The 27,342-nt window shown below is 41.6% G+C and overlaps 1 protein-coding gene across 1 annotated transcript; it reads right to left on the bottom strand.

Moving 5' to 3' along the window:
• Positions 1-396: 396 nt before the first annotated feature.
• On the bottom strand, positions 397-26,953 carry map1lc3b (microtubule-associated protein 1 light chain 3 beta). The gene is made up of 4 exons (XM_070898138.1): positions 26,771-26,953; positions 8,909-8,964; positions 5,418-5,524; positions 397-2,979 (listed from the first exon to the last, which is right to left on the bottom strand). The coding sequence occupies exons 1-4, from the start codon at positions 26,808-26,810 to the stop codon at positions 2,805-2,807; spliced, it is 378 nt and encodes a 125-aa protein (XP_070754239.1). The 5' UTR covers positions 26,811-26,953; the 3' UTR covers positions 397-2,804.
• Between the last annotated feature and the right edge of the window lie 389 nt (positions 26,954-27,342).

Raw genomic sequence — 27,342 nt, forward strand, 5'->3', positions numbered from 1 at the left:
GGACCCCTTATCCAGCACCATTCCCAGCTGCTCCGACACGAACAAATTGAAGTCATTCCTTGCTGCTGACTCCCGCAATCGCTGGCCTGACCCCACGATCCCCTCCCCCCCATATCCCTCCCCATCCCATCCCTCCCCCCCAATCCCCATCCCCCCCCCCAATCATGATATCCCCTTGCTCCAGTACCTGTACTATGCAATTAAACGTGACCTCCTCTCGTTCGGCAAAATCCCTTATCCGGCACAGGTCAAGGGGATGTCGGCTAAGAGAGGTTCAATCTGTATTGCAGTTAATGTGTTTGTTAAATCAGATAAACAATAAAGGCACAGATGAACAGCAGTAGGTTTTACTGTGTATATCCTTGTATATGTATTGCTGAAAAAAAGCAAACAAGATCCCATACCTTTCTCATTTATTTTGAAAAGCGCAAATGCATCTTTCCATACAGGCACACAACTCAAAACAGTATATCATATACAGTATATTTACAAGTTGTCAGTTCAGGTTCGTCAACAGCAGATCCAAAGTAACAATTTAAAAAAATGTAATTCTAATTTACAAAATACATAAATTTGTTTATGTACTCTTGAAAATATACATTAGTGAAGATCTCGAATGACAAGTATTTCTAGAATTTATGCAAATGTAAAAAAATTATAATGACAATTAAAAACTAAAAAGGCACTGTTGAACATTTTTGGACTTTTGTTGCATTCTGTTTTCAGCGACTTAATACCGTAATCAGAGCGAAGTGTACAGCGGAAACAGTGAAATACTGGTGACAATGGAAAAATCAGTTAACAATTACCTAAAGAGCAACATCATTGCTTTATTGGCCATTAATAATTCTCACCAAGTGACTTCTGTTTTAGGACAGATTTTGGAATGTGGATTAGTAACATTTGTAAATATTCTGATATTCGTTAAACCCATTAGAATTATCTTGAATAACTTGCAATATTACATCAAGAATTCCAGAATGCAGCCGATATCCCACCAAATGTCGACAGCACCAGCAGTAGTTAACTTTACAACTAAAAGTACAACAGTTCCAGGCAATAACATGACCCATAAACTTTAATGTTATTAACCCCTTTACTGGCTCAGTGCCTGTAATTCTTTAGTGTGGTAATCTGAGGATGCTATAAAGCATTATCTGTAATTACTACGCCTTCGGGTATTTAATGTATGCAGCAAAAGCAGTGCATCAGGAAAGACACTGCCTCCACAGTTAACACATTAACACATGAAGGAAGGTATGCATAACATGTCATATTTTAGGCTTAATTATTTAGTCAGCTTCATATTCTTAAACTTCCTGTTGTGTTGGTCTTCCAAGAACTTCAGAACAAGTTTTGTTTAAATACACTTTATAGTACAAAGATAACAGTTAAAAGTACTCAACATCAGGAAACAAAATAGAAGAAAATCTTTAGATGTACAGATAAGAGGTGAAAAATTAAAAAAGTTATGACTGGTATGTGAATTTACAATCTGGATGCCTGGTTATGCTATGTATTCTGGTGACCAAACCCTCCAAAAAGGACCGATTCCAACAGAAGTATTGGTATATAGCAGAGAAAGGGTTAACCAACTTACTTCCCGATAAAAATCAAATAAGCAGTAGTTTGAGAACAAGTACAATAAAATGTAGGGCTAACTTAATTTCACTAAGATTCAAATGAGAATATGAAGATCTTACACAAAATGGCATGGCAGTTTACAATTCGTATGCTATTCTGCAGACTAGGGTATACTTAGATAATGCATTTTTGGAAGTTATTTCAAAACTTTTTATTCTGATACTTTGCTACCATTGTTTCACAACAGACATGTTCTAGATATAATATTTACAATGTGGATTTAGTTTCCCATATAGTCAGTAATAAATTCTCAACAATTAGTAAATCCTAGCAAGAACAGGAATAGCTAAAGATTAGATACATTTGAGGAACAGCTTATTAGAAATTAATTTGCTAGTAAACAAATGCCTGTTCACAAGTGAATAAAGAGTGTTTTTAAAATTGCCATGGATTGGTGACACTGAATGGAGAGGGATGTTGAGAGGTTATACACTGGAATTTTCTGAAAACAAATTTTAAGAAATTGAAGCAGAGGACTTTGTAAAATTAAATAATCATCCTTTCCAATGCTCGAACCTGCTACAAGCATTAGTTCTTGGCTGCCTTGCTTAGCAGCTCATTCACAAAGAATGGCCCTGTATCGCCTTGATGTAGGATGCACACTACTTCGTGCAGGATTTTCACAGCCATTTAAATTTCATGCCAAAGTCCCAATATTGAACGATGGTGGACTTACAACAGTGATAGATAACAGTTAGAAATACAGCCATTTTATGAAAATTAGCCATTTAATGGCTCTCCGACAATAGTGGCATTTTAAAATACGAATTAAGTAGGGCTTAAAGTATAATTTTTAATACAATTCTTGATAATCTCACTCAAAGCAAAATTGTCTGCTCAGTCAATGTTGCTTTAAAAAAAATTACTTAAATTTACTTAAGAGTTTGTAGCCAATACAAGATACCTGATGATCTCTGAACATGATTAGGATTTGGCTTAAAATTGCTGCAGACAGCATTTACAAGAATACAGTACTCAATTTTGAGAACCTAACAAGCAAAAGACTGCAGTTACACTATCAACTTCTATTTCCAAATAATTCTATGCATCACCTCTTCTCATTCCTGGTTGAGCTGGGTAAACTGCCTTTTGTTTTGCAATGCGTTACGGCAGGGTCACTACAGGAACATTGGAGGGAGGTATTCCAAACCAGATTATGGTTACAGTGCAGTGTCCATTCCAAAGGTCTCCTGGGATGCATAGACCATGTAGAGGAAACCGTCTTCATCCTTCTCTCGTTCATAAACCTCAGATATGGGTGTGGAAACACTAACCATGCTGTGCCCATTCACCAACAGGAAAAAGGCCTGATTCGAATTTAGCTGCAGACGTCTCCTATAAAAACATGTTAGAAAGCAGATTTCAGATTTTATAGAAATTATTAATTCATTTAGTGATTTCCCCTCCTCCATACATATTAAAACTCAACATTGGAGCAAAATTACAATTTCCCCAATTTTACAAGCGCCACGAATCAAAGTCTTGATAATCAAAGGATCCCATTACATTAAATTCCAACAGCAACTTCAAGTTATATATCAGGGGAAAGGAACTGTCTGGTAGTGTACTAACCCATACAAGCCAGAATGCGTGCGTGAAGTTAGCAGCACCCCAAACGGATGAAATCTACAATCTATCTCAGTCCCCGAGCCGAGACAGGAGAATTAAAGTCAGCTAGAGCTCCCACTTCTGCTAGAAAAACACTTGTGTAGACAATTGAGAACTATTTGGCTATAAGCACTCCATTATAGAATACCCTGCCAACACATCATTTAAGTTCAACCCCACACAGTGACAATGGGTAACTACAAGGGAAGAAAAACATGTACAATGAATGTTCAATATACCTTTCTGAAGGCTATAGTTTTAAATTTCTGTACTTCCTTGGTGTTATTACTAAAACAAACACTTAAAAATAGAAAGTCAATTTCATTCTTTACACATTGCTTGCAATGGAATATCAGTACTTGAGCCTTTTATGTTGTCCTTCCAGTACCAATAACAGGGCATTATTTGCTGTCAAAGAAACAAATTGAAGTTTGCACTTCACATCTTACTTTCCAAGAACAGTCTTGTAAACTGTACTTAATTGTCATCTGATTTGATCATTTTTTACAACCATTCGGTTTAATTTCTCTTAAAAAAATCTATCTTTAAGAATTAATATTTTGGTACTTTTAGCATACATGTTCAGTACAAAGTGTGTTAATAGCATATATAATCAGAAGTTGGGTGTGATATTTAGGTTTAGTAACTGGGAGATTTATGCAATCTGAATTTCCCCAACTGTGCCCACATTCTGACTAAATATAATGCTCGATATCGATTTAAATAAAGTCCCAACAGGTCGGAAGCCACTGTTTAAGCATGCATTTGCAATCACCTACTGTTCTAATTCTAGGGGCTGATGAAAACCCTGGTGGGTGGGGAGGCAATTGTGGTTTCCAGCCCCATAACTCAGATCTCTGCGTTCATCTAATTCTGGCCTCTAGTGTATCCCAGATTTATCACTCCTCCACTGCCTAGACCCCAAGCTCTGGAATTCCCTCCCTGACCAAACTGTCCCAATGTCTCATGTCACACAGTATCAATTATTGTTTTATAATGCTCGAGTGAAGCACCTTGGGACACTTTACTACGTTAAAAAGATGCTATGTAAAATGCAAGTTGTTGTTGTAAATCCAAGACAGCGCACTTGGTGACAGTTGGGAATTAAGTCAACCCGTGTGGCAAGACTTGGTAATACAGTACGTGAGTTAAGCAGGATAGTTAACGATTAATCAGCTAACCTGGCTTATTAATGAAATCTGGTTGGGAAGACAAATAACCCTGCAAGCCTATGCCTTAATGGGCAGGGTGATCCAGACTGGACAAGCAGCAGGAAGCTTACTCCTGCTATCTTGCCAGCTGCATGGTTTTAGCTGGCAGAATTTCAGTCGGACCCTTGTACAGACTCGAGTCTTCCCAAGCCGTAACGCTTGCTAACCTGTGCCCAATCTCTCTGGAATTAGGGAAGTTAGGTGTGCACCTGTGTATGACCATATTGAGCAAAGAGATATAAAAGCAAAACGCTCGGACGAAAGGTCATCAACCTAAAACATTAACACTCTCTCTCCACAGATTCTGGCTGACCAGCTGCATATTTCCAGCATTTTCTGTTTTTAATTGAGCAAAGAGATACTTGCTACCTCGGCTTATTTCTCAGTAACTTTTGGTTTGGAGACCCGAGCACGATGCTGGATTTCAGCACAGATCAGACATTTGGTTGATCAAAAACACTGACGAATCGATCTACTTCAATTTGCATCAAACAAAGCAATCTTTGGACCAAATGATGGCTGACATGGAAAACAGAAGTCAAAAGTGCACAATGCCCATCATTCCTCAGCAATGATGATCATTTCACTTTGAAGAGCAAAAGTTTAATGACCTCGTTTGTATTTTATACTAATTTTAAATATTCCCACCATTAAAAAGGAACTGGCAGAAAGAACCTTAGATTAAATCTTGGGAATATTTTAACAAAGTTTTCATTCACCATTTCTTGAGCAAGTTGGCATGCAGTAAGGCAGCTCACAGTCCCCAGATAAATCAGCAGAGATGTGCAAGTGACTTGGGAGTCAATTCAATGTCACAGTCCAAACAATTCAAATTTTTGTTGATTAAAATGATTAGCATTGGGCGTTAACCATCACAGAACAGAATGTTCCACCACTTTTGATGGACAAGGCAACAAGCCATTTCTCAATTGTGCATTAAAACTAAAAGCTTACCGTATGATTTTGATAAGTTCACTCATGTTTACATGGTCGGGGACAAGAAACTTGGTCTTGTCCAGCACAGGCAATTGCTTTTCTCCCTTGTACCTTTCAATTATGACCTGAAAAACAGAACATAAAAGTACAATACAATTCAGTAGCTGTTCTGGCTCTATGGTAGTACTCTTGTCTCCAAGCCAGAATATCATGAATTCAAGCTCCACTTCAGAGACTTGAGCATGCAATCTAGGGTAACACAGTGCAGTGAAACCTCCACACTGCAGTCAGTTGCTGGGAGTGGAATGAGACATTAAATCAATGTCCCATCTGCCTTCTCAGGTGTGCGTAAAAGATCTCATTGCACTATTCGAAGAAGAGCAGGAGAGTTCTCCTGGCAAAACTTAATCTATCAACCAAAGTTATAGAAACAGAAACTGGTCATGTATCCAGTGCATCAATTGGCTGCCATATTTCCCTACATTACAACAGTGTCTATACTTGTTAGAAGCAAGGTTGGGGGGGGGGGGGGGGCGGGAAGAAAGAGGGTGAAACAGATGGTGATGGAGAAAAGAAGCCAAGCGTTTTGCTTGCTGTTGAGAATGATCCTGGAGTACTGAGCAGTTTTGCAGGAGCGAGAGGCCAGATAGTGCTTGATGTGATCCAGCCAGATCTGGTGATGATGGATAAACCTGCTCAAGTTTGCATCCCTTGGACTTGAGGGAAAGGCTCTAGTGGGGACAAGTGGGTCAAAGGTGGAGGCAAGGTAGCTGAAGTGACGTGGCAAATGGAAGGCCAAAAGCTAGGCAGTCGAGTTTGAAAATGGGGTCGCAAGTTTTTTGAATGACAGATACAGAAGGAAGTGGGATAAGGGTTGTTAAAGATACAAGGAAGTGATGGGAGACTATGGAAGTAGAGAGGCCAGAGTTGGCAAGTTGGCAAGTTTGATGGGGTGGCCATAAATATGAAAAAATAATTTATATGGAGGGAGAGGCTTAGGGAGAAGAGTGAAATCAGGGAGGGCAAGGCAAGCTGAAAACCACCAGGGGTGAGGAGCTGGTCAGTACAGAGGATGAGGGAGGAGATCGCAGGGAGAAAGTCAGGATGGGGCATGAGTAGAAAACAAGGATTTTAAAAAGAGAGGGGTAGAACAAGATGAGGTGCTCATAGGATTTGAAGGCACCAGAGCAGCAGGGGGAAGAGATTAAGATGTGGTTTAGTGATATGAGCCACACTGCCATCCCAGTGGTTTGGGTGGGGCAGGTGATGGAAAGTATAGACAGGCTGGGAGGCTTCAGTAAGGGGCAAGATGTCACCTCCTAGGAGTCAAAGCAAGGTCAATGCAATCATCCACATCATCATAATCATCATCATCTTCATAGGCAGTCCCTCATATCGAGGATGACTTGCTTCCACACCAAAAAGGGATGAGTTCATAAGTGTTTCCCAATATTCCAGGTCACGAACTACGTATTGAAGGGTGGAAGATGCCTGTGCGTGGATTTATTTATTTTTAAACGTGTGGTGGCCGTTGCACCCCAGCCACCACACGGGCTTGACAGAGCTAGGTCTTGGTCCAGTGGCAAGGGTTAACCAGGACGACTAGAGACCAGTTCTGCTGCACGCACCCAATCATCCACAAGGTGATCTTGGATGGCGAGAGCCTTATCACGAGTAAATGTACATTGTGCAGGGAAATGCAGAGGGACAGTGATTGCTGATCCGTTGGCAGAGTCTGTAGAGGCAGCGGTGGGTAGAGAGAACAGGATGAGAAGGTTGAGAAGGGAGAAGAATGGAACAGTTGGTGTTGCTGCTCAGAAAAGGAGCCTTAACAAGTGTATCAATAAACCTTTGGGAGAAGACCAAGACATGCAGAGCGTAGCTATGGGTTTATCCAAGGCCGGAGGGGTGGGGGGGGGGGGGGGGGGGGATTTGAGTCCAGGATGGGCAGCAGAACTGCAGTGATGGTTTGGGGGAGGGAAATGTACCCAAGAGGGGTTATTATAAAATTAAAATTACTATTTCTCCTACATAAGTGGAGTGAAAAATATACCAACATCGCACCGACCTTTGTTTTGACAGCGTTTACATGGCTTTCAAGGTATAAACAAGGTTATCATAAAACTTATGAAAAATAAAATAAATTTAGTAGGAAAAAGCTAGTGAAACCTGTAAATTAGGAACATCGAAGGGACTTGCATCATGTGTCCTTATTTTCAAAATCATCATTGTATGGACAGTAAACCGGATGAACCAAGTATTCCGGGATTGGCTGCAGCTCCAGCAGCGTGCCTTTTTTTGTCTTCCACCTGGGATCGTATTTAATTCTGGAGCCCTGCCGGCAGGATGTGATTTTAGTTCATTTTCTGTTCGTTGGGTTTCCTAGATCATTGCCATCCCAGGGTCCTTTTCCATTGAAGGAGAGATGTCCTATTCTGTATCTACTACATTGGCAGTCTGCAAAAAGCAAGGTGGTTGCTGTAGGGCCAGAGTACCTGGCAGATCCCAGGCAAATTGGGGGGTGGGGGGAAATATTGTCCTGCAGACCCCTGTCTGGGATTCCCTCCCTCCGTGTGCTACAGCTGCTAATGTTTGAAGTGCTCGGGGTTGAGTAGGGGCCTATTAGCAACTCAAGAGTACCAAACGTACTGGTGGATTGGGTTGCTAACTCTGGTTGGAGGCATCCCTGGAGGTTTGATCACGTGATCATCGGCCCACATAACTTCTACAAACGTTACTGGATTTACCTTATAAATGTTGAGAATCTTTATTTGTAGTTTTGCACCAGCAGTTGTTTGAAAAGTTCCAAGAACTAGGAGACCACCTGAAAGCAGGCGGAGGGGAAACTGAGGACAGGGAAAGAGGAAAACCAATCTCTCTCTCCTCAGTCCCCCTCTACCCACAACTCGAGCCCCTCACGATTTCAGCCCATCCAGATTCTTCTCCCCCACCCCCCCCCCCCAACTAGTAGATCCCGACATTTGTGTAATCTTTTTAACCAGCATCCAAAGTGGCAGAGAAACTCCTCTATCCCTGTGATAGAGCCGTTCAAGCATTCAATCCCAGAGATGGTGTGGTTTATTGGTCGCTATGCATGCTGGGTAAAGAGATCTCCATTACACTAAAGCTGTTTTTTACACACTGCCGCCTCACATATGATTGCATGTTTTAAGTTGTAAATTGACTTGATGCTTTGCATTAAAAGCAGTTTGTAATTTGCGAGTGTGCATGGTTTCAAGATGCAGTTTCTATTTATTACGTTGCAAGTTACTTGGGACGGTCAGTAAGTGTCCTTTATTTGGGACTGTCAGAAAGTATTTTTTTTGGAGTGTTCAACAGGTTTCACTGTACACACAGAATTTGTTTGGCCAAATACACGTTATGTCACAATGGCCCTATAATTGTGCTCTTTTAAATGAATGCTCAATAGCCATTTTACAATTTAAAAATGCTACCTTAGAACCAAAGCCATTTTAAATTAAGTAATTTTAAATCCACCCAATACTCACAGGAATTTTGTTGGGATGTTGTTCTCGAATAAGATGCACATCTTCCACTCTTTGCTCTGTAAAATAGCACAGTAATTATTTTAGAGCACAAAATTGCAGAACCCTCTTTAACTGGGATTGTATTGTATTGTATTGTGTAAGTCATATTATCCCTCCTCCTTGTACTTTCTCTAGACCTAATAGTCTGGAGATCTACAACAGACCTCTAACAATTCCTCTCTATTTCACACAGCCAGAAATTTCCAATCTTTTGGAGCAAAACCAGAGCGGGCCAAATAAAAATTAATTATGCAATAACACAATACTGTTCTCCAAACTTGAAAGCTTCAGCTCTGAAGACTGGAAAAAAATCCAAATCACAAAACCGTCTTTTCCTTGCCCAATTTTTATGCTAAACAAACCAAAAACATTTCAGGTGTGAATGACACCCATTCTGTGATTAATTCACTTTGCAACATCATAAACACATAAGCAAACATCAACATTCACACATGTGCTTTGAATTCACTGCCATATATGAGCAAATCAAAGAGAAAATAGGAAATATAAGCCTGGAGATTGCTCAGTGAGAGAGAAAATAATAAAGAGCGATTATTCTGCAGCAAGTGGTTAACCTTTTGACTCCCCAGAGTCTCTCCAGCACCTACGCGGCACAAGTCAGGAGTGTGATAAATACTTCCACTTGCCTGGATGGGTGCAGCTGCAATACTCAAAAAGCTCAACACTATTCAGGACAAAAGCAGTCTCACTGGATTGGCATCCGATCCTCCAGCTTAAACATCCACTCTCTCCACCACAGAGTACCATGGTTGGCTGGAGTGTTTACCATCAACAGGATACACTGCAGCAAGTCACCAAGGCTCCTTCAGCAGCACCTCCAAAACATACAACCTCCAACACCTAGAATAACAAGGGCAACAGGTGCCTGGGAACACCATCAACTCCAATTCCCTTCCAAGTCACACACTATCCCGACTTGGACATATCAGCATTCATTTATCATCACTGGGTCTAAATCCAGGAACACCTTACCTAACAGTATCGTGGGAGTACCTTCGTCACATGGGCTGCAGCAGTTAAAGAGGTTCACCACTGCCTTCTCAAGAGCAACTAAGGATGGGCAATAAGTGCCAGCCTTGCCAGCAATGTCCATATCCCAAAAATGAATAAAAGCATGCGACATGGAGTGTCTTGAACCTGTTGCTCCAGCACATGTGATACAGAAAGTGTGCATCTTTTAAAAAGGAGCAGAGTACATCTTGATAAACTCTCAGACTTTGGAAGAGGTGGCATAGATTGAAAATGTTAAATAGGAACCAAGTAATTCAATTTGGAGCCTAAAACTTGAATCTCATGTTGGTATTTCCTTCTTCAAAAATGAAGACCAGCAAAATAAAAAAAAAAGTGCAGCTAGAGTGTCCCAAAGGTACACGATCTCTGCAGAGCAGAAATCAAAGAGAATGCAACTTCTGGATCACAGGGGAGGCAAGATCCATTTTATAACTAATGCAACAAAAACATTGGAAGGGAAGAGTTACTCATAAAATACCCTTAGCTGTCAATCACAAATGTACTCAACAATTATAAGTCTCTTTGTACCACATAGACCTTTCAAGATTGCTTGCTACCAATGCCATTACTGCATCCAATACAAGGTCTTGAAGTGTATTTAAAATCAACCTTTAAAATAATGCAAAAGTAAATTTGACCAAGCTTATGAATCGAACAGTTAGTTGCACATTAGAAAATGTGAAGTGAAATTGTACTGGTTATCTCAATGCCCTCGTTACAGCAAATTACAAGGAAGGAAGCACTTGTCCCTCCCAGAGCCAGGCACAATAAAATCGAATTGTGCATGTTCCGATAGACACATACAGCACAAGCAAACTAGAAAACCACTAAAAACATTAGGTTTGTTTGCACTACTGCTCTGAATTTTGACTGCATGGTTATATTCAGATAACAAACCCGCAAAAAAAACTTGCATTTATATAGCACCGTTAATGCAGGGAAATGTCCCAAAGCGATTCAGAGACGCAAGGAAAAACAGCTGTCTAGCCAAATGGGAGAAATGAGAAGCTTGGTCAAAGGGGCGAGTTAAAAGAGGCAGAAGGACATTGGAACCTGAGGCAGCTGAAGGCATGAACATGAATAGTGGGGCAAAGGGAGGACGAGGAAGGCACAAAAGGCCAGATTCAAAGAACTGGAGATATTTTGGTGGGGAAGTGGGCTGGAACAGGTGAGGGTGATGAGGCTGGAATTTCCAAAGCCCAACACATGTTTTAACCCGATTTTTTCGCATTAAGCACACATTTTAACACGATCTTTTCGTGTTAAGTGCTTTTTTGTTCTTAAAATGAAGTGCAGAAAATTCCCCAAACTTTAAGAATGGCATTTTCAAAATATCGCCAGAAAGCAGATCGCCCTGGTGCAATGTGAAAACAAAAAATATCGCCTAAGTTTGGCCATTCGGCGAACCCGTTTTGGGATTTTTAAAAACGCATGAGAAAAGCAGGCATGGCAGCCTCAGAAACGTCAGTAAGTAGAAAGACCTGCAAAAGAGTCAAGTTAAAGTTTTTATTTTTTTAATTCTTTTACAGTGATTACTTAGTTAAGGTCTTGCAAATGTTTGATTTTTTGCAGTGTGTGTGTGTGTGTGTGTTTTCTCCCCTCCTGAATTTTTACCATTGATAGGCCTTGGGCTAAAGTTGGCGAGATTGTGGTTTTTAAACGCGAATCGTTGCGCAGCTGCGCTTTTTCAATGGCAGGCATATTTTGCGGCCAAATTTACCCCCTTAAAAAAAAATGGTGACATTTTTATTCTTATTTATTCACTAAAATAACATTATTTATCAAATAACGACAGGCTGGGTAATTTCTAGCCCATACGTTGAGGCCTAAATTATTTAAGCTGTAGAGAGGGGTTTAAGGAGGAAAGCGGCAGTGAAGGACCCCAGGCTGAGCGGTGACCACTAGGATGATCCTAGAATAGTGGGAAGTTTTGGAAAAGGAGAGAAAGGCCAAGAACTTGATGTGGTCAAGCCAGATCTGATGATGGATGGCTAAGTCAGTTGTGCACCAGGTATGTTCAGGTTTTGCTCCTTAAACTTGAGGGAATGAAAATAATGGCCATCATCAGAGGTGGGGGCAGCAGGAATTAGAAACAGTGAAGATTTTGCTGGGAATGAGGACATCAAAGGTAGAAGTGAGGAATGACTGAGCAAATCAACAACTGCTGAGGTATCATGGCAAATGGAGCTAGACAGTTGGGAAGTTGAATGCTTGGTTGTAAGGAAAGCTTCTCCTTCCCCACCACTCGCCATTCTGCCCACCCCCCTCTGCCCCCGCCAGAGGTAAATGCAGAAAGAAAAATCTGCATTCAAGAACATAAGTAATAGGAGTAGGCCATATGGTCCCTGGAGCCTGCTCCGTCATTCAATATCATAAGAACATAGAAACATAGAAAATAGGTGAAGGAGCAGGCCATTCGGCCCTTTGAGCCTGCACCGCCATTCAATAAGATCATGGCTGATCATGCAACCTCAGTACCTCATCTCTGCCTTCTCTCCATACCCCCTGATCCTTTTAGCCGTAAGGGCCACATCTAACTCCCTTTCGAATATATCCAACGAACTGGACTCAACAATTTTCTATGGTAGAGAATTTCACAGGTTCACAACTCGGTAAAAAAGTTTCTCTTCATCGCAGTCCTATATGTCTTACCCCTTATCTTTAGACTGTGACCCCTAGTTCTGGACTTTCCCAACATGCATTCTTCCTGCATCTAACCTGTCCAGTCCCGTCAGAATTTTATAAGTTTATATGAGATCCCCTCGCATTCTTCTAAACTCCACTGAGTATAAGCCTAACCGATCCAGTCTTTTCTCTTATGTCAGTCCTGCCATCCCGGGAATCAGTCTGGTGAACCTTCGCTGCACTCCCTCAATAGCAAGCACGTTCTTCCTCAGATTAGGAGACCAAAACTGCACACAATATTCAAGGTGTGGTCTCACCAAGGCCCTGTACAACTGCAGTAAGACCTCCCTGCTTCTATACTCAAATCCCCTCACCAGGAAGGCCAGCATGCCATTTGCTTTCTTTACTGCCTGCTGTACCTGCATGCCTACCTTCAAATGACTGATGTACCATGACACCCAGGTCTCTCTGCACCTCTCCTTTTACTAATCGGTCACCATTCAGATAATAATCTGCCTTCCTGTGTTTGCCACCAAAGTGGATAACCTCACATTTATCCACATTATACTGCATCTGCCATGTATTTGTCCATTCACCTAACCTATCCAAGTAACCCTGCAGCTTCATAGTATCCTCCTCGCAGCTTACACTGCCACCCAGCTTAGCGTCATCTGCAAACTTGGAGATATTACATTCAATTCCTTCGTCTAAATCATTAATGTATATTGTAAATAGCTGGGGACCCAGCACTGAACCCTGCGGCACTCCACTAGTCATTGTCTGCCATTCTGAAAAGGACCCGTTTATTCCCACTCTTTGGTTAGCAGACAGGAAGCAGTTCTCTATCCACGTCAATACATTACCCCCAATACCATGTGCCTTAATTTTGCACATTAATCTCTTGTGTGGGACCTTGTCAAAAGACTTTTGAAAGTCCAAATACACCACATCCACTGGTTCTCCCTTATCCACATGACTAGTTACATCCTCAAAAAAACTTGAAGATTTGTCAAGCATGATTTCCCTTTCATAAATCCATGCTGACTTGGACCGATCCTGTCACTGCTTTCCAGATGCACTGCTATTACATCTTTAATAATTGATTCCAGCATTTTCCCCACTTCCGATGTCAGCCTGTTTTTTCTCTCCCTCCTTTTTTAAAAAGTGGGGTTACATTAGCTACCCTCCAATCCATTGGAACTGATCCAGAGTCCATGGAATGTTGGAAAATGACCGCCAATGCAGCTATTATTTCTAGGGCCACTTCCTTAAGTACTCTGGGATGCAGACTATCAGGTCCTGGGGATTTATTGGCCTTCAGTCCCTTAAATTTCCCTAACACCATTTCCTGACTGAAATGGATTTCCCTCAGTTCCCCCTTCTCGCTAGACCCTCGGTTCCCTAGTATTTTTGGGAGGTTATTCATGTCTTCCTTAGTGAAGACAGAACCAAAGTATTTGTTCAATTGGTCTGCCATTTCCTTGTTCCCCATTATGAATTCACCTGATTCTGACTGCAAGGGACCTACATTAGTCTTCACTAATCTTTTTCTCTTCACATATCTATAGAAGCTTTTGCAGTCAGTTTTTATGTTCCTGGCAAGTTTACTCTCATACCCTATTTTCCCCCTCCTAATTAAATCCTTAGTCCTCCTCTGCTGAATTCTAAATTTCTCCCAGTCCTCAGGTTTGCTGCTTTTTCTAGCCAATTTATATACCTCTTCCTTGGATTTAACACTTTCCCTAATTTCCCTCATTAGCCACAGTTGGGCCACCTTCCCTTTTTTATTCTTACGCCACATAGGAAAGTACAATTGTTGTAGTTCATACACGTCATCTTTAAATGTCTGCCATTGCCTATACACCGTCAACCCTTTAAGTATCATTCTCCAGTCCATCCTAGCCAATTCACATCTCATACCGTCGAAGTTTCCTTTCTTTAAGTTCAGGACCCTAGTCTCTGAATTAATTGTGTCACTCTCCATCTTAAATGAAGAATTCTACCATATTATGGTCACTCTTCCCCAAGGGGCCCCGCACGACCAGATTGCTAATTAATCCTCTCTCGTTACGCAAGACCCAGTCTAGGATGGCCTGCTCTCTAGTTGGTTCCTCGACATATTGATCTAGAAAACCATCCCTTATACACTCCAGGAAATCCTCCTCCACAGTATTGCTACATGTTTGGTTAGCCCAATCAATATGTAGATTAAAGTCACCATGATAACTGCTGTACCCTTATTGCACGCATCCCTAATTTCCTGTTTGATGCCATCCCCAACCTCCCTACTATTTGGTGGTCTGTACACAACTCTCACTGACGTTTTCCGCAGCTCTACCCATACAGATTCCACATCATCCATGCTAATGTCCTTCCTTGCTATTGCATTAATCTCCTCTTTAACCAGTAATGCTACTCCAGCTCCTTTTCCTTCCTGTCTGTCTGTCTGTCTGTCCTTCCTGAATATTGAATACCCCTGGATGTTGAGTTCCCAGCCTTGCTTATTCTGGAGCCATGTCTCCATAATCCCAATTACATCATACCCGTTAACAGCTATCTGCGCAGTCAATTCATCCTTCTTATTACGAATGCTCCCCGCATTGAGACTCAGAGCCTTCAGGCTTGTTTTTTTTTAAAAACACACTGTCCTTTTTGAATTATGTTGTAATGTGGCCCTTTTTGATTTTTTTCCTTGATTTCTCTGCCCTCCACTCTTGCTTTTCTCCTTCCTACCTTTGCTTCTGCCCCCTTTCTCCCTGCATAGATTCCCATCCTCCTGCCATTTTGGTTTAAACCCTCCCCAACAGCACGAGGAAACACTCCGCCTCGGACATCAGTTCTGTCCAGGTGCAGACCGCCCAGTTTGTACTGGTCCCACCTCCCCCAGAACGGGTTCCAATGTCCCAGGAATTTGAATCCCTCCCCCTTGCACCATTCCTCAAGCCACGTATTCATTTGAGCTATCCTGCAATTTCTACTCTGACTAGCACATGGCACTGGTATCAATCCTGAGATAGAAACATAGAAAATAGGTGCAGTAGGAGGCCATTCGGCCCTTCTAGCCTGCACCGCCATTCAATGAATTCATGGCTGAACATGCAACTTCAGTACCCCATTCCTGCTTTCTCACCATACCCCTTGATTCCCCTAGTAGTAAGGACTTCATCTAACTCCTTTTTGAATATATTTAGTGAATTGGCCTCAACAACTTTCTGTGGTAGAGAATTCCACAGGTTCACCACTCTCTGGGTGAAGAAATTCCTCCTCATCTCTGTCCTAAATGGCTTCCCCCTTATCCTTAGACTGTGTCCCCAGGTTCTGGACTTCCCCAACATTGGGAACATTCTTCCTGCATCTAACCTGTCTAACCCCGTCAGAATTTTAAACGTTTCTATGAGGTCCCCTCTCATTCTTCTGAACTCCAGTGAATACAAGCCCAGTTGATCCAGTCTTTCTTGATAGGTCAGTCCCGTCATCCCGGGAATCAGTCTGGTGAACCTTCGCTGCACTCCCTCAATAGCAAGAATGTCCTTCCTCAGGTTAGGAGACCAAAACTGTACACAATACTCCAGGTGTGGCCTCACCAAGGCCCTGTACAATTGTAGCAACACCTCCCTGCCCTTGTACTCAAATCCCCTCGCTATGAAGGCCAACATGCCATTTGCTTTCTTAACCGCCTGCTGTACCTGCATGCCAACCTTCAATGACTGATGTACCATGACACCCAGGTCTCTTTGCACCTGTCCTTTTCCTAATCTGTCACCATTCAGATAATAGTCTGTCTCTCTGTTTTTACCACCAAAGTGGATAACCTCACATTTATCCACATTATACTTCATCTGCCATGCATTTGCCCACTCACCTAACCTATCCAAGTCGCTCTGCAGCCTCATAGAATCCTCCTTGCAGCTCACACTGCCACCCAACTTAGTGTCATCCGCAAATTTGGAGATACTACATTTAATCCCCTCGTCTAAATCATTAATGTACAGTGTAAACAGCTGGGGCCCCAGCACAGAACCTTGCGGTACCCCACTAGTCACTGCCTGCCATTCTGAAAAGACCCCATTTACTCCTACTCTTTGCTTCCTGTCTGACAACCAGTTCTCAATCCATGTCAGCACACTACCCCCAATCCCATGTGTTTTAACTTTGCACATTAATCTCTTGTGTGGGACCTTGTCGAAAGCCTTCTGAAAGTCCAAATATACCACATCAACTGGTTCTCCCTTGTCCACTCTACTGGAAACATCCTCAAAAAATTCCAGAAGATTTGTCAAGCATGATTTCCCTTTCACAAATCCATGCTGACTTGGACCTATCATATTACCTCTTTCCAAATGCACTGCGATGACATCCTTAATAATTGATTCCATCATTTTACCCACTACCGATGTCAGGCTGACCGGTCTGTAATTCCCTGTTTTCTCTCTCCCTCCTTTTTTAAAAAGTGGGGTTACATTGGCTACCCTCCACTCCATAGGAACTGATCCAGAGTCAATGGAATGTTGGAAAATGACTGTCAATGCATCCACTATTTCCAAGGCCACCTCCTTAAGTACTCTAGGATGCAGTCCATCAGGCCCTGGGGATTTATCGGCCTTCAATCCCATCAATTTCCCCAACACAATTTCCCGACTAAGAAGGATTTCCCTCAGTTCCTCCTCCTTATTAGACCCTCCGACCCCTTTTATATTACTACCTTTGAGGCCCTACTTTTTAATTTAACTCCTAGCTCCCTAAATTCAGCTTGTAGGATCTCATCCTGATTTTTACCTATATCGTTGGTACCTATATGTATCATGACAGCTGGCTGTTCATCTTCCCCCTCCAGAATGCGCTGCAGCCACTCCGACTTATGGAGAAATAGGAACAGGAGTAGGCCATACGGCCCCTCGAGCCTGCTCCGCCATTCAATAAGATCTGATTATGGACTCAGCTCCACTTCGCCGCCCGCTCCCCACAACCCCTTATTCCCATATCGTTTAACTGTCTATTTCTGTCTTAACTTTATTCAATGTCCCAGCTTCCACAGCTCTGAGGCAGTGAATTCCACAGATTTACAACCCTCAGAAGAAATTTCTCATCTGTTTTAAATGGGTGACCCCTTATTCTAAGATCATGCCCTCTAGTTCTAGACTCCCCCATCAGTGGAAACATCCTCTCTGCATCCACCTTGTCAAGCCCCCTCATAATCTTATATGTTTCGATAAGATCACCTCTCATTCTTCTGAATTCCAATGAGTAGAGGCCCAACCTACTTAACCTTTTCTCAGAAGTCAACCCCCTCATCCCCCAGAATCAATCTAGTGAACCTTCTCTGAACTGCCTCCAAAACAAGTATATCCTTTTGTAAATATGGAAACCAAAACTGCACGTAGTATTCCAGGTGTGGCCTCACCAATACCCTACATAGCTGCAGCAAGATTTCCCTGCTTTTATACTCCATCCCCTTTGCAATAAAGGCCAAGATACCATTGGCCTTCCTGTACCTGCATACTATCCTTTTGCGTTTCATTCACAAGTATCCTCAGGTCCCGCTGTACTGCAGCACTTTGCAATCTTTCTCCATTTAAATAATAACTTGCTGTTTGATTTTTTTTCTGCCAAAGTGCATGACCTCACACTTTCCAACATTATACTCCATCTGCCAAATTTTTGCCCACTCAATTATCCTGTATGTCCTTTTGCAGATTTTGTGTGCCCTCCTCACACATTGCTTTTCCTCCCATCTTTGTATCGTCAGCAAACTTGGTTACGTTACACTCAGTCCCTTCTTCCAAGTCATTAATATAACATGGCTGATCCGATCTTGGCCTCAACTCCACTTTCCTGCCTTTTCCCCATAACCCTCGACTCCCCTATAGTTCACGAATCTGTCTATCTCAGTCTTGAATATAGTCAATAACTCAGCTTCCACAGCTCTCTGGGGTAGAGAATTCCAAAGATTCATGACCCTTAGAGAAGAAATTCCTCCTCATCTCAGTCTTAAATGGGTGACCCCTTATTCTGAAACTATGCCCCCAGTTCTAGATTCGCCCACGAGGGGAAACATTCTCTCTGCATCTACCGTCAAGCCCCCTCAGAATTTGATGTTTCAATAAGATCACCTCTCCATCTAAATTGCAATGAGTACAGGCCCAACTCGTCCTCTAAAGACAACCTCTTCATCCTAGGAATCAACCTAGTGAACCTTCTCTGAACTGCCTCCAATGCAAGTATATCCCTCCTTAAATAAGGAGACCAAAACTGTATGTAGTACTCTAGGTGTGATCTCACCAACTACAGTTGTAGCAAGACTTCCCTACTTTTATACTCCATCCTCCTTGCAATAAAATACCAACATTCCATTTGCCTTCCTAATTACTTGCTGTACCTGCATGCTAATTTTGTGTTTCATGTACGAGGACACCCAGATCCCTCTGTACCGCAGCATTCTGTAGTCTCCATTTAAATAATATTTTGCTTTTCTATTCTTCCTATCAAAGTGGATAACTTCACATTTTCCCACATTATACTTCATCTGCCAAATTTTTGCCCACTCACATAACCCATCTATATCCCTTTGCAGACTCTGTGTCCTCCTCACAACTTGCTTTCCCACCTATCTTTGTATCATCAGCAAATTTGGCTACAATACACTCGGTCCCTTCATCCAAGTCATTAATATAGATTGCAAATTGCCAAGGCCTCAGCACTGATCCCTGTGGCACCCACTTGTTAGTTTGCCAACCTGAAAATTACTCATTCATCCAGACTCTCTGGTTAACTAACAGAAAACAATCCTCTATCCATGGCTAATATATTACCCCCAACATCATGAGCTCTTATCTTGTGTAGTAACCTTTTATGCAATACCTTATCGAATGCCTTTTGGAAATACAAATACACTGCATCTACTGGTTCCCCTTTATCCACCCTGCTCATTACATCCTCAAAGAACTCTGGTAGCAAATTTGTCAAACACGATTTCCCTGGATATGCTGGAAATGCACAGTAGGTCCATCAACATCAGAAAAGATAACCTACCTCGACAGACACCGACAGACCAGTGTATTTTCAGCATGCTTTTTTCCCCACTCTTTTTAAAAAAAAAATGAGTTGTCACTTTTTACATTATCAACATGACAACAATTGGCCATCTTGTCAACCTAGCTCTTTGATCAAGCGCTTAGTCATCTGCCTCACTATCTCTTATGTGGCTCGGTGCCAATTTTTGTTTGATAATGCACCATGGGATGTTTTTCGATGTTAAAGGAGCTATATAAATGCAAACTGTTGTTTTTAATAATGTGCAATGAGGCAACAGCCTAGTATGTGCTTTCCCCCCTCCCATACCAATTTTCTCCCTTTTGCCCTTGAAAGCATTGCATCTGTCACCCTCTGACACTTTGTACCAGTGACTATTATTCATTTGTTTGCCTTAGAAACAGTAATGTTTGCAGCACAGAAAGCAGCCATTTAGCCAGTAGTGTTTGAGATGGCTCTTTTCTGGAGCAATCTAAAATCAATCTACTACCCAGCACTTTCCCTACAGCCCTGCATCATCTACTTCAACATTTATCTAATTACACTTAAAATGCAATGATCCTGGCTCACCCACTCCCTGTTGCAAAGCATTACATGCTTCAATCACCTACACGAAGACATTTCTAAGCTCTCTCTGCACTAGTGATTTAAATTGACATCAACTCCCAACCAGAGGAAGTAATCTTACCCAATTCACTATTAAAAAAAATTTCATAACTTTTTTTTTTAAAAACCTCAACTTTCCTCTTAACCATCTCTAATCCAATGGAAACAGTCAAAGTATCTCAAGTCTCTACGGATCCAATCCCTGGCATCCACGTAAATTTATACTGTACATTATGGCTTTAATGTCTTTTGATATCATTGGCAGTCCCTCGAAACGAGGATGACTTGCTTCCACGCCAAAAAAAGGATGAGTTCATAGGTGTTTCAATGAAGGACCCGAACTACATCTTTTGATATAAAGTACCCAAAACAGCACACATTATTCTATTTGTGGCCTAATTTTTGTATAAATTCATTACTTCTTCACTCACATACCTATTAAAAAAAAACATGCTACTAGCCCTTATGGCTTTGTCTCCGTTTATCCATATCCTTCAGTATTTTTCACTGCATATACTCCCATTCCTTGTTTTTCCTTCCAAAATGCATTACCTCACATTTGTATTCACATTAAATTGTGTCTACCAGCAGTCTGTCAATTCCACTAATCAACTGTCCCTGAAATCGTGAGTTTACTTTGGCATTTGGCAAACCCCTTCATTTTAGGCCAGCAAATTAAGATTGTCTTCCTCTGTGCTCAATCCAAATCATCTGTATACACAGAACAAAAAAGTGGGACTAGGGAACATTTCTAATCCCTTCCAATTGGAGCAACACCCATTTACCCCAAGTATTTCCAGTCAATTAATTTTCCTACACTTCTATATTTCCTCTTACAAATATACAGCTGAATTTTTCTAACAAGCTTTGAGACAACTTATTAAACACCTTTATCCAGTCACTTCAACAGTCTATTGTCCAGTGAATACTGGAAGGTTATAGCTGTGCCCAAACTTGCCCGCACCTGACAAGCATATAAGAATGTGCCCAGCAGACATTATTGCTTAGGCATCGGTAGAACTATAAACACCAAAAGAGCCCAAATTTATTGCCCAATACCATTTTCTACTCTTTCAGGGGAACTAATGGTACCCTCCTTTTATATTGGAGAATCCAACAGCATCATAATGCAAGAATGCACACAAATGTAAACATTATCTTGATTGGACTCCCAGCTAACATGTTTTTGTATCAGATTGCAACTAATATTAGCATTTCTAATGGATTAACATTTGAAATGGCTGGAAGTATCCACTTACTAATGTAGTCGATTACCTTATACCCTGAAGTCATCAATAAAGGTTGCACTTAACCTGCATTCATACTGACTGTATTCATTTGTGTTCCAGGAAACTAGCATCAGTGAGCTGGCTCTATGCGCCGGTAACATTAAATCTGGATTATTTATCCCCGTGGCACGCTTGCAGACACTTTTCCATGGCCCAAAGGTCTGTCACTGGGATTATAGAGATTGGATTTAGTAGCATAAATATAGGGAATCAGCATATAGACTCTGCTTCCCAAACTTAGTTCCAACTTTACTTCAAAAGCAAAATACTGCAGATGCTGGAAATCTGAACTAGAAACAGAAAATGTTGGTAATACTCAGCATCTGTGGAGAGAGAAACAGAGTTAACTTTTCAGTTTGATGACCGTTCCTCAAAATAAAAGCTGTAAGTGACATTTTTTAATCATGTACAACTAATAGGGAAGGGGAGAAAGGGATGGAATTTGAAGAAAAAATAGTTTCAGCACAGCATGGCTTCCATTTTCAACAATGTATGGAAATCTGCATTTGCAGTTAATATTAGGAGGCACAACTGTACACATGTACAAACTTGTAAGTGGTTGAAAAAGGTTGACATCTTTTCAAATCATTAATCTGAAGTACAGGTCATTAGGTTTTTTTTTTAATGTTACTATTTTGGTGGGCTTCATACCAGGTACACTTGGATCACAGTCAACTTGCATCATTAGTAATGCAAGAAGATCACCCCTTTCAGGCTAGCTGTACGACCAGTAAGAGTGGTCCATATCTGTCCATTTCATTTATACTATAACTTGGTGTTCAAAATTGTATGGGGTTTTAATAGACAGTGACTAGTGGGGTACCGCAAGGTTCAGTGCTGGGACCCCAGCTATTTACAATATATATTAATGATTTAGACAAAGGAATTCAATGTACTATCTCCAAGTTTGCAGATGACACAAAGCTGGGTGGCAGTGAGAGCTGTGAGGAGAATGCTAAGAGGCTGCAGGATGACTTGGACAGGTTAGGTGAGTGGGCAAATACATGGCAGATGCGGTATAATGTAGATAAATGTGAGGTTATCCACTTTGGTGGCAAAAACAGGAAGGCAGATTATTTGAATGGTGACAGATTAGTAAAAGGGGAGGTGCAATGAGACCTGGGTGTCATGGTACATCAGTCATTGAAAGTTGGCATACAGCTACAGCAGGCGGTGAAGAAGGTAAATTGCATGTTGGCCCTCATAGCGAGAGGATTTGAGTATAGGAGCAGGGAGGTCTTACTACAGTTGTACAGGAGCTTGGTGAGGCCACACCTTGAATATTGTGTACAGTTTTGGTCTCCTAATCTAAGGATGGCCATTCTTGCTATTGAGGGAGTGCAGCAAAGGTTCACCAGGTTGATGCTTGGGATGGCAGGACTGACATATGAAGAAAGACTGGATCAACTAGGCTTATATTCACTGGAATTTAGAAGAATGAGAGGGGATCTCATAGAAACATATAAAATTCTGACAGGATTGGACAGGTTAGATGCAGGAAGAATGTTCCCGATGTTGGGGGGGGGGGGGGGGGGGTCCAGAACCAGGGGTAAGGGTAAGGGGTAAGCCATTTAGGACCGAGATGAGGAGAAACTTCTTCACAGAGAGTTGCGAGCATGTGGAATTCTCTACCACAGAAAGTTGTTGAGGCCAGTTCGTTCGATAGATTCAAAAGGGAGTTAGATATGGCCCTTACGGCTAAAAGGATCAAGCGGTATGGAGAGAAAGCAGGAGAGGGGTACTGAAGTTCCATAATCAGCTGTGATCATATTGAATGGTGGTGCAGGCTCGAAGGGCCAACTCCTGCACCTTTTTTACTATGTTTCTAGAAACTGTTTTCACTGAGAGGACACCAATTTAAAATAATTGGCAAAAAAACCAGGGAGATGATGAGGTGATTTTTTTTTGTGAAGAGTTGTTGTGATCTGGAATGCACTGAAAGGGGTGGTGGAAGCAGATTCAGTAGTAACTTTCAAAAGGAAACTGGATATATAGACTTGAAATTTATCTGTTTTGTCTTATAATGTTGCTGTGAAGCACCTTGGGAAGTTTTACTACATTAAAGGCGCTATATAAATAAAAGTTATTGTTGTTGAAGAAAAGGAAAATTTGCATGGCTATGGGGAAAGATCATGTTGGGCTGAATGCCCTCCTTCTGTGCTGTATAATTGTACTGCCCGACTTTTAAAAGACAGCCTAGCAGTTGTGGGTTGTAAACAAAACCTGCTTCAGGTATAGGTAATGATGCTTGTCTTTCAAAAAGTTTGCTAAAATAAGGTATGGATGGGCTTGGACACCAATTGAAAAGAACTATAGTTTCTGTTCCTAAAAGGGACAGCATTACTTAATTGATGGAGTATTAGTTTTAGGCTCGAAGATGGAGTTGGAGAGTTGCCACCTGGGCTCGTTAATTTGAAAGGCCCTTCTATTAGTCTGTGTTTGATTTATTCTAAGATATTTACACTGAAGGGATCTCATTTTTCTTTCTTTTCTGCAGTTCTGATGAAAGGTCATTGAGCTGAAACATAAAACTCGGTTTCTCTCTCCACAGATGCTGCCTGACCTGAGTATTTCCAGCATTTTCTAGTTCTATTTCTTGTTTTTCTTTTATTAGTTTTTCCTTTTAAAAAATAAATTCACCCAAGTGTGGATGTTTGATGTAATCTTGTTGTAAAATAAGATGGCAATTTCCCAATCATTAAAATATCCATAAAAACACATAAACCGCTGCAATTACTTGCCAATTGTCACCCCCTCTCAGATTAATTTAGAAATATCTTAAAATCAAATTCTCCTTGCAATGTCGAATGGGTTATTTAGCACAAATGGTTCTTTACAACACAAGAAGTCTTAAAAATGTACATCTCTAAAGTAATCTAGCAAATTTAAGATCCTTCCAAGTGGAAAATGAACTTTAACTCATCCAAAAATGCTTACTTGAACAGCATACCCATAAATGTTAAACTTCAGAAGCAATAAACCCTCGATCTTTTTCCAAGAGATAAATCTCGTCATCAATCCCATACATCACCACTGAAATATATTGCTTGTACAGTGCTTCAATGTAAGGAACTTTTTTCAGCAGAAGAAAAAGCTCATCCACTCTTTCCTTTGCCAGCAGCAGGATAGTAGAGATACCCACTATTTCAAATCTCAAGATTGGAGCTGCTTTGTTGACAGCCTCTATAGTCCAGTGACCATTAGCTTCCTTTTAATCCCTGCTCAGGGGCATCAAGAGACTTTACAGTTGGGTAATAGTAAGCCAATTATTTCCTGGCAATACCACTGAAATTCAACCTGGCTCAGATCAGCAAGTTTGACAGGGACTTCAGATGAAACAAACAAGACCAAAGTTCACAAGGCAAGATACAGAATTTCACATTACCAAGTGAATCCCTAGACTAGTAGCTTTGCAACATAAAGTATTGGTGATTCTGTACTCGATTCTATTCTCTGTGAAGGACATCCACTACAGTTGATTAAATTTTTTTTAAAATCATCATCCTGTTTCCCCACCATCTCAAATTATGTTTCCTTTCTTAAGATGCCTATCACTAGATAACCCAAGTTGTCTAGCCCCTCGCTTACTTGCAGACCAGCACAAAAGGGTTGGAGATTTTCTTTCCCCACTAAAAAAATCTTCTATACATCCATCTTTCTCAGCTTCATCTATACACATCAGAATTTCCACTGAACATTTCCTCTCTGATCCCATCTAAAAATTAAGTCCATTATGCCACAGGTGCATTCAGTTTACTTTTAATGCAAAACACAAAAATACACAAGTATTGGATAAGATAGGGTGGGGTAGGGTGAAGGACAAAAGAAACAATGAGCAATTCAAGTTCTGATCTATACACTACTCAAACAACTGTAATTTTCATAAATTACACAAAATTATGAACAGACTGGGACAGTGCAAGGATACCACTATGACAAAAACTAGAATTATAGACTTTATACAAGGAGACAACACATCTATGTACAACACTGCATACAGAAAATAAACCATCTTCCATGGGGTGGGGAGAAAAACCTGATTTAATCTTCCATATAAATCGAAATTATTGCTAAAATTAAAAATAGTGGTGCAGCACACATTAGCGGATACATGATGCCTATGCCATACAAGATTATACAAGAACATAAGTAATAAGAGGAGTAGGCCATTTGGCACCTCGAGCCTGCTCTGCCACTCAATGGCTGATCTGATCAAGATTAGAGCATCAATCTCCACAAGAAGTTGTTTTTTTGTACATTTAGGGAATTTCTAAACCAAGTGTGCATCCCTCCACCCACCCAAACAGTGACTGGAAAAAAATAGCTGGACAAACCAATCCAATTTTTATGTAGTGACTTTATAGCAGAACTACAACTCTCATTTGGCCAGACAACACATCCTTGAGGCCTACCAACTAGAAAGGAACGGATCAACTGTCGTGGTGCCAATCCATCATTTTCCTATATATCCTTCCATTTCTGTTTATCCTTCATCTTCAGCCTTGGGTAGGCTTATAAATGTGGCATTCCAGCTTGCTACAACAATGCTATTTGGGCAACATGTTTACGTCATCTTGTCACTCAACTGCAATATCTAGGAGGGGAAAAGGTGACTTAAAATGTCGCGGTAGTTTCAATATATAATGAGAGATTGGGGTACTACAACTACAGGCATCAGCTTCGATAAGTCAAATGGCTTTTGCTCAGGTGTAATATAGAACTCTAGTTAAGAGACTTCAAAAAAAATGAAGTGGGAAAACAAGATGAAACCATAAAAGTGCTTTAGTTGCAACATTTTAAAGAGAACATTAATTGAAAAATCAAAGCAAAATTTGAGGAGATACAACTGACAAAGAATCAGAGAGAAGCAGTTAGATATTGGGTGTGCTTGACCTACTTGTAGGCTTTGCAATGACGGGCTGTTTGACTCCCAGATAAACATCACAATCCTACAGATCCCCCTCCCCCACGGAGCGCGAGTTCCAGGTTCGGCCATAGCCCTCTCCTCACGGGACAAAATTAACGGTTAAATGAGGTTTTGCTGCAGAGAAACCGAACGAACCCGCATCAACAGCCCAGCGTGTGCAGAAGCAGAAGGCCGCAACCTTCACAGGACTCGGCTTACGAGAGCCGCTCTCTCGCAACAACGCACCGAGCACCGCCCAAAGCGGTCGGCCCCGAGCACAGGCCCTGCTCCCTCACACAAGGCCGCTGTCTGCTGGACACGGATTCCAAGACCTACCGAAAGTCCTCCGCTGTTTGAAGGATTTCTCTGACGGCATATTAACTGGTTTGTTTATTTGTTTGACGGCGGTAACGAAACGCGGCCCGAGTCCGTTTTATAAAAAAAAAAGCAGCCTCGAGTTTAAACCGCCGACTCAGCTGGCGCAGAAAGCTCCTCCGACTGTCAGCTGACGGCGCGCATCCAAACTTAACAGCGCAGTCGCCCCGCCCTGCAGCCGGGCACTGGCTGGGGGCAGCGATTGATATTGCAACCAGCCAATCGCGTCTCGGATTGAGGTCCCGCCTTTTCAGATTGATTTACAGCGGCTGCTAGCTGGTGATTGGCTATTGCCAGCTGTCATAATATTATGCAAACACAATTCTCCCCGGTGACTCTTTTCAATTGGTCAGAGCCGCACAAAGGTCGCGCGGTAAGGAGCCGGTCCGGATCCGTGATTGGTTGGTGGCGCTTTGCTATTAAATTCGGTCGAATAGTTTCTCGGAATCCAGAAGTAAACAAGTGGGTGTCGCAAGAAGGGCGGAGCTTAGGAGCAAACTGCGGCAGAACACTGAGGGGCGAAGGCAACTGAT

Source organism: Pristiophorus japonicus, chromosome 13 (genome assembly GCF_044704955.1).
Source record: "Pristiophorus japonicus isolate sPriJap1 chromosome 13, sPriJap1.hap1, whole genome shotgun sequence".
In the NCBI taxonomy this organism is placed as follows: domain Eukaryota; kingdom Metazoa; phylum Chordata; class Chondrichthyes; family Pristiophoridae; genus Pristiophorus; species Pristiophorus japonicus.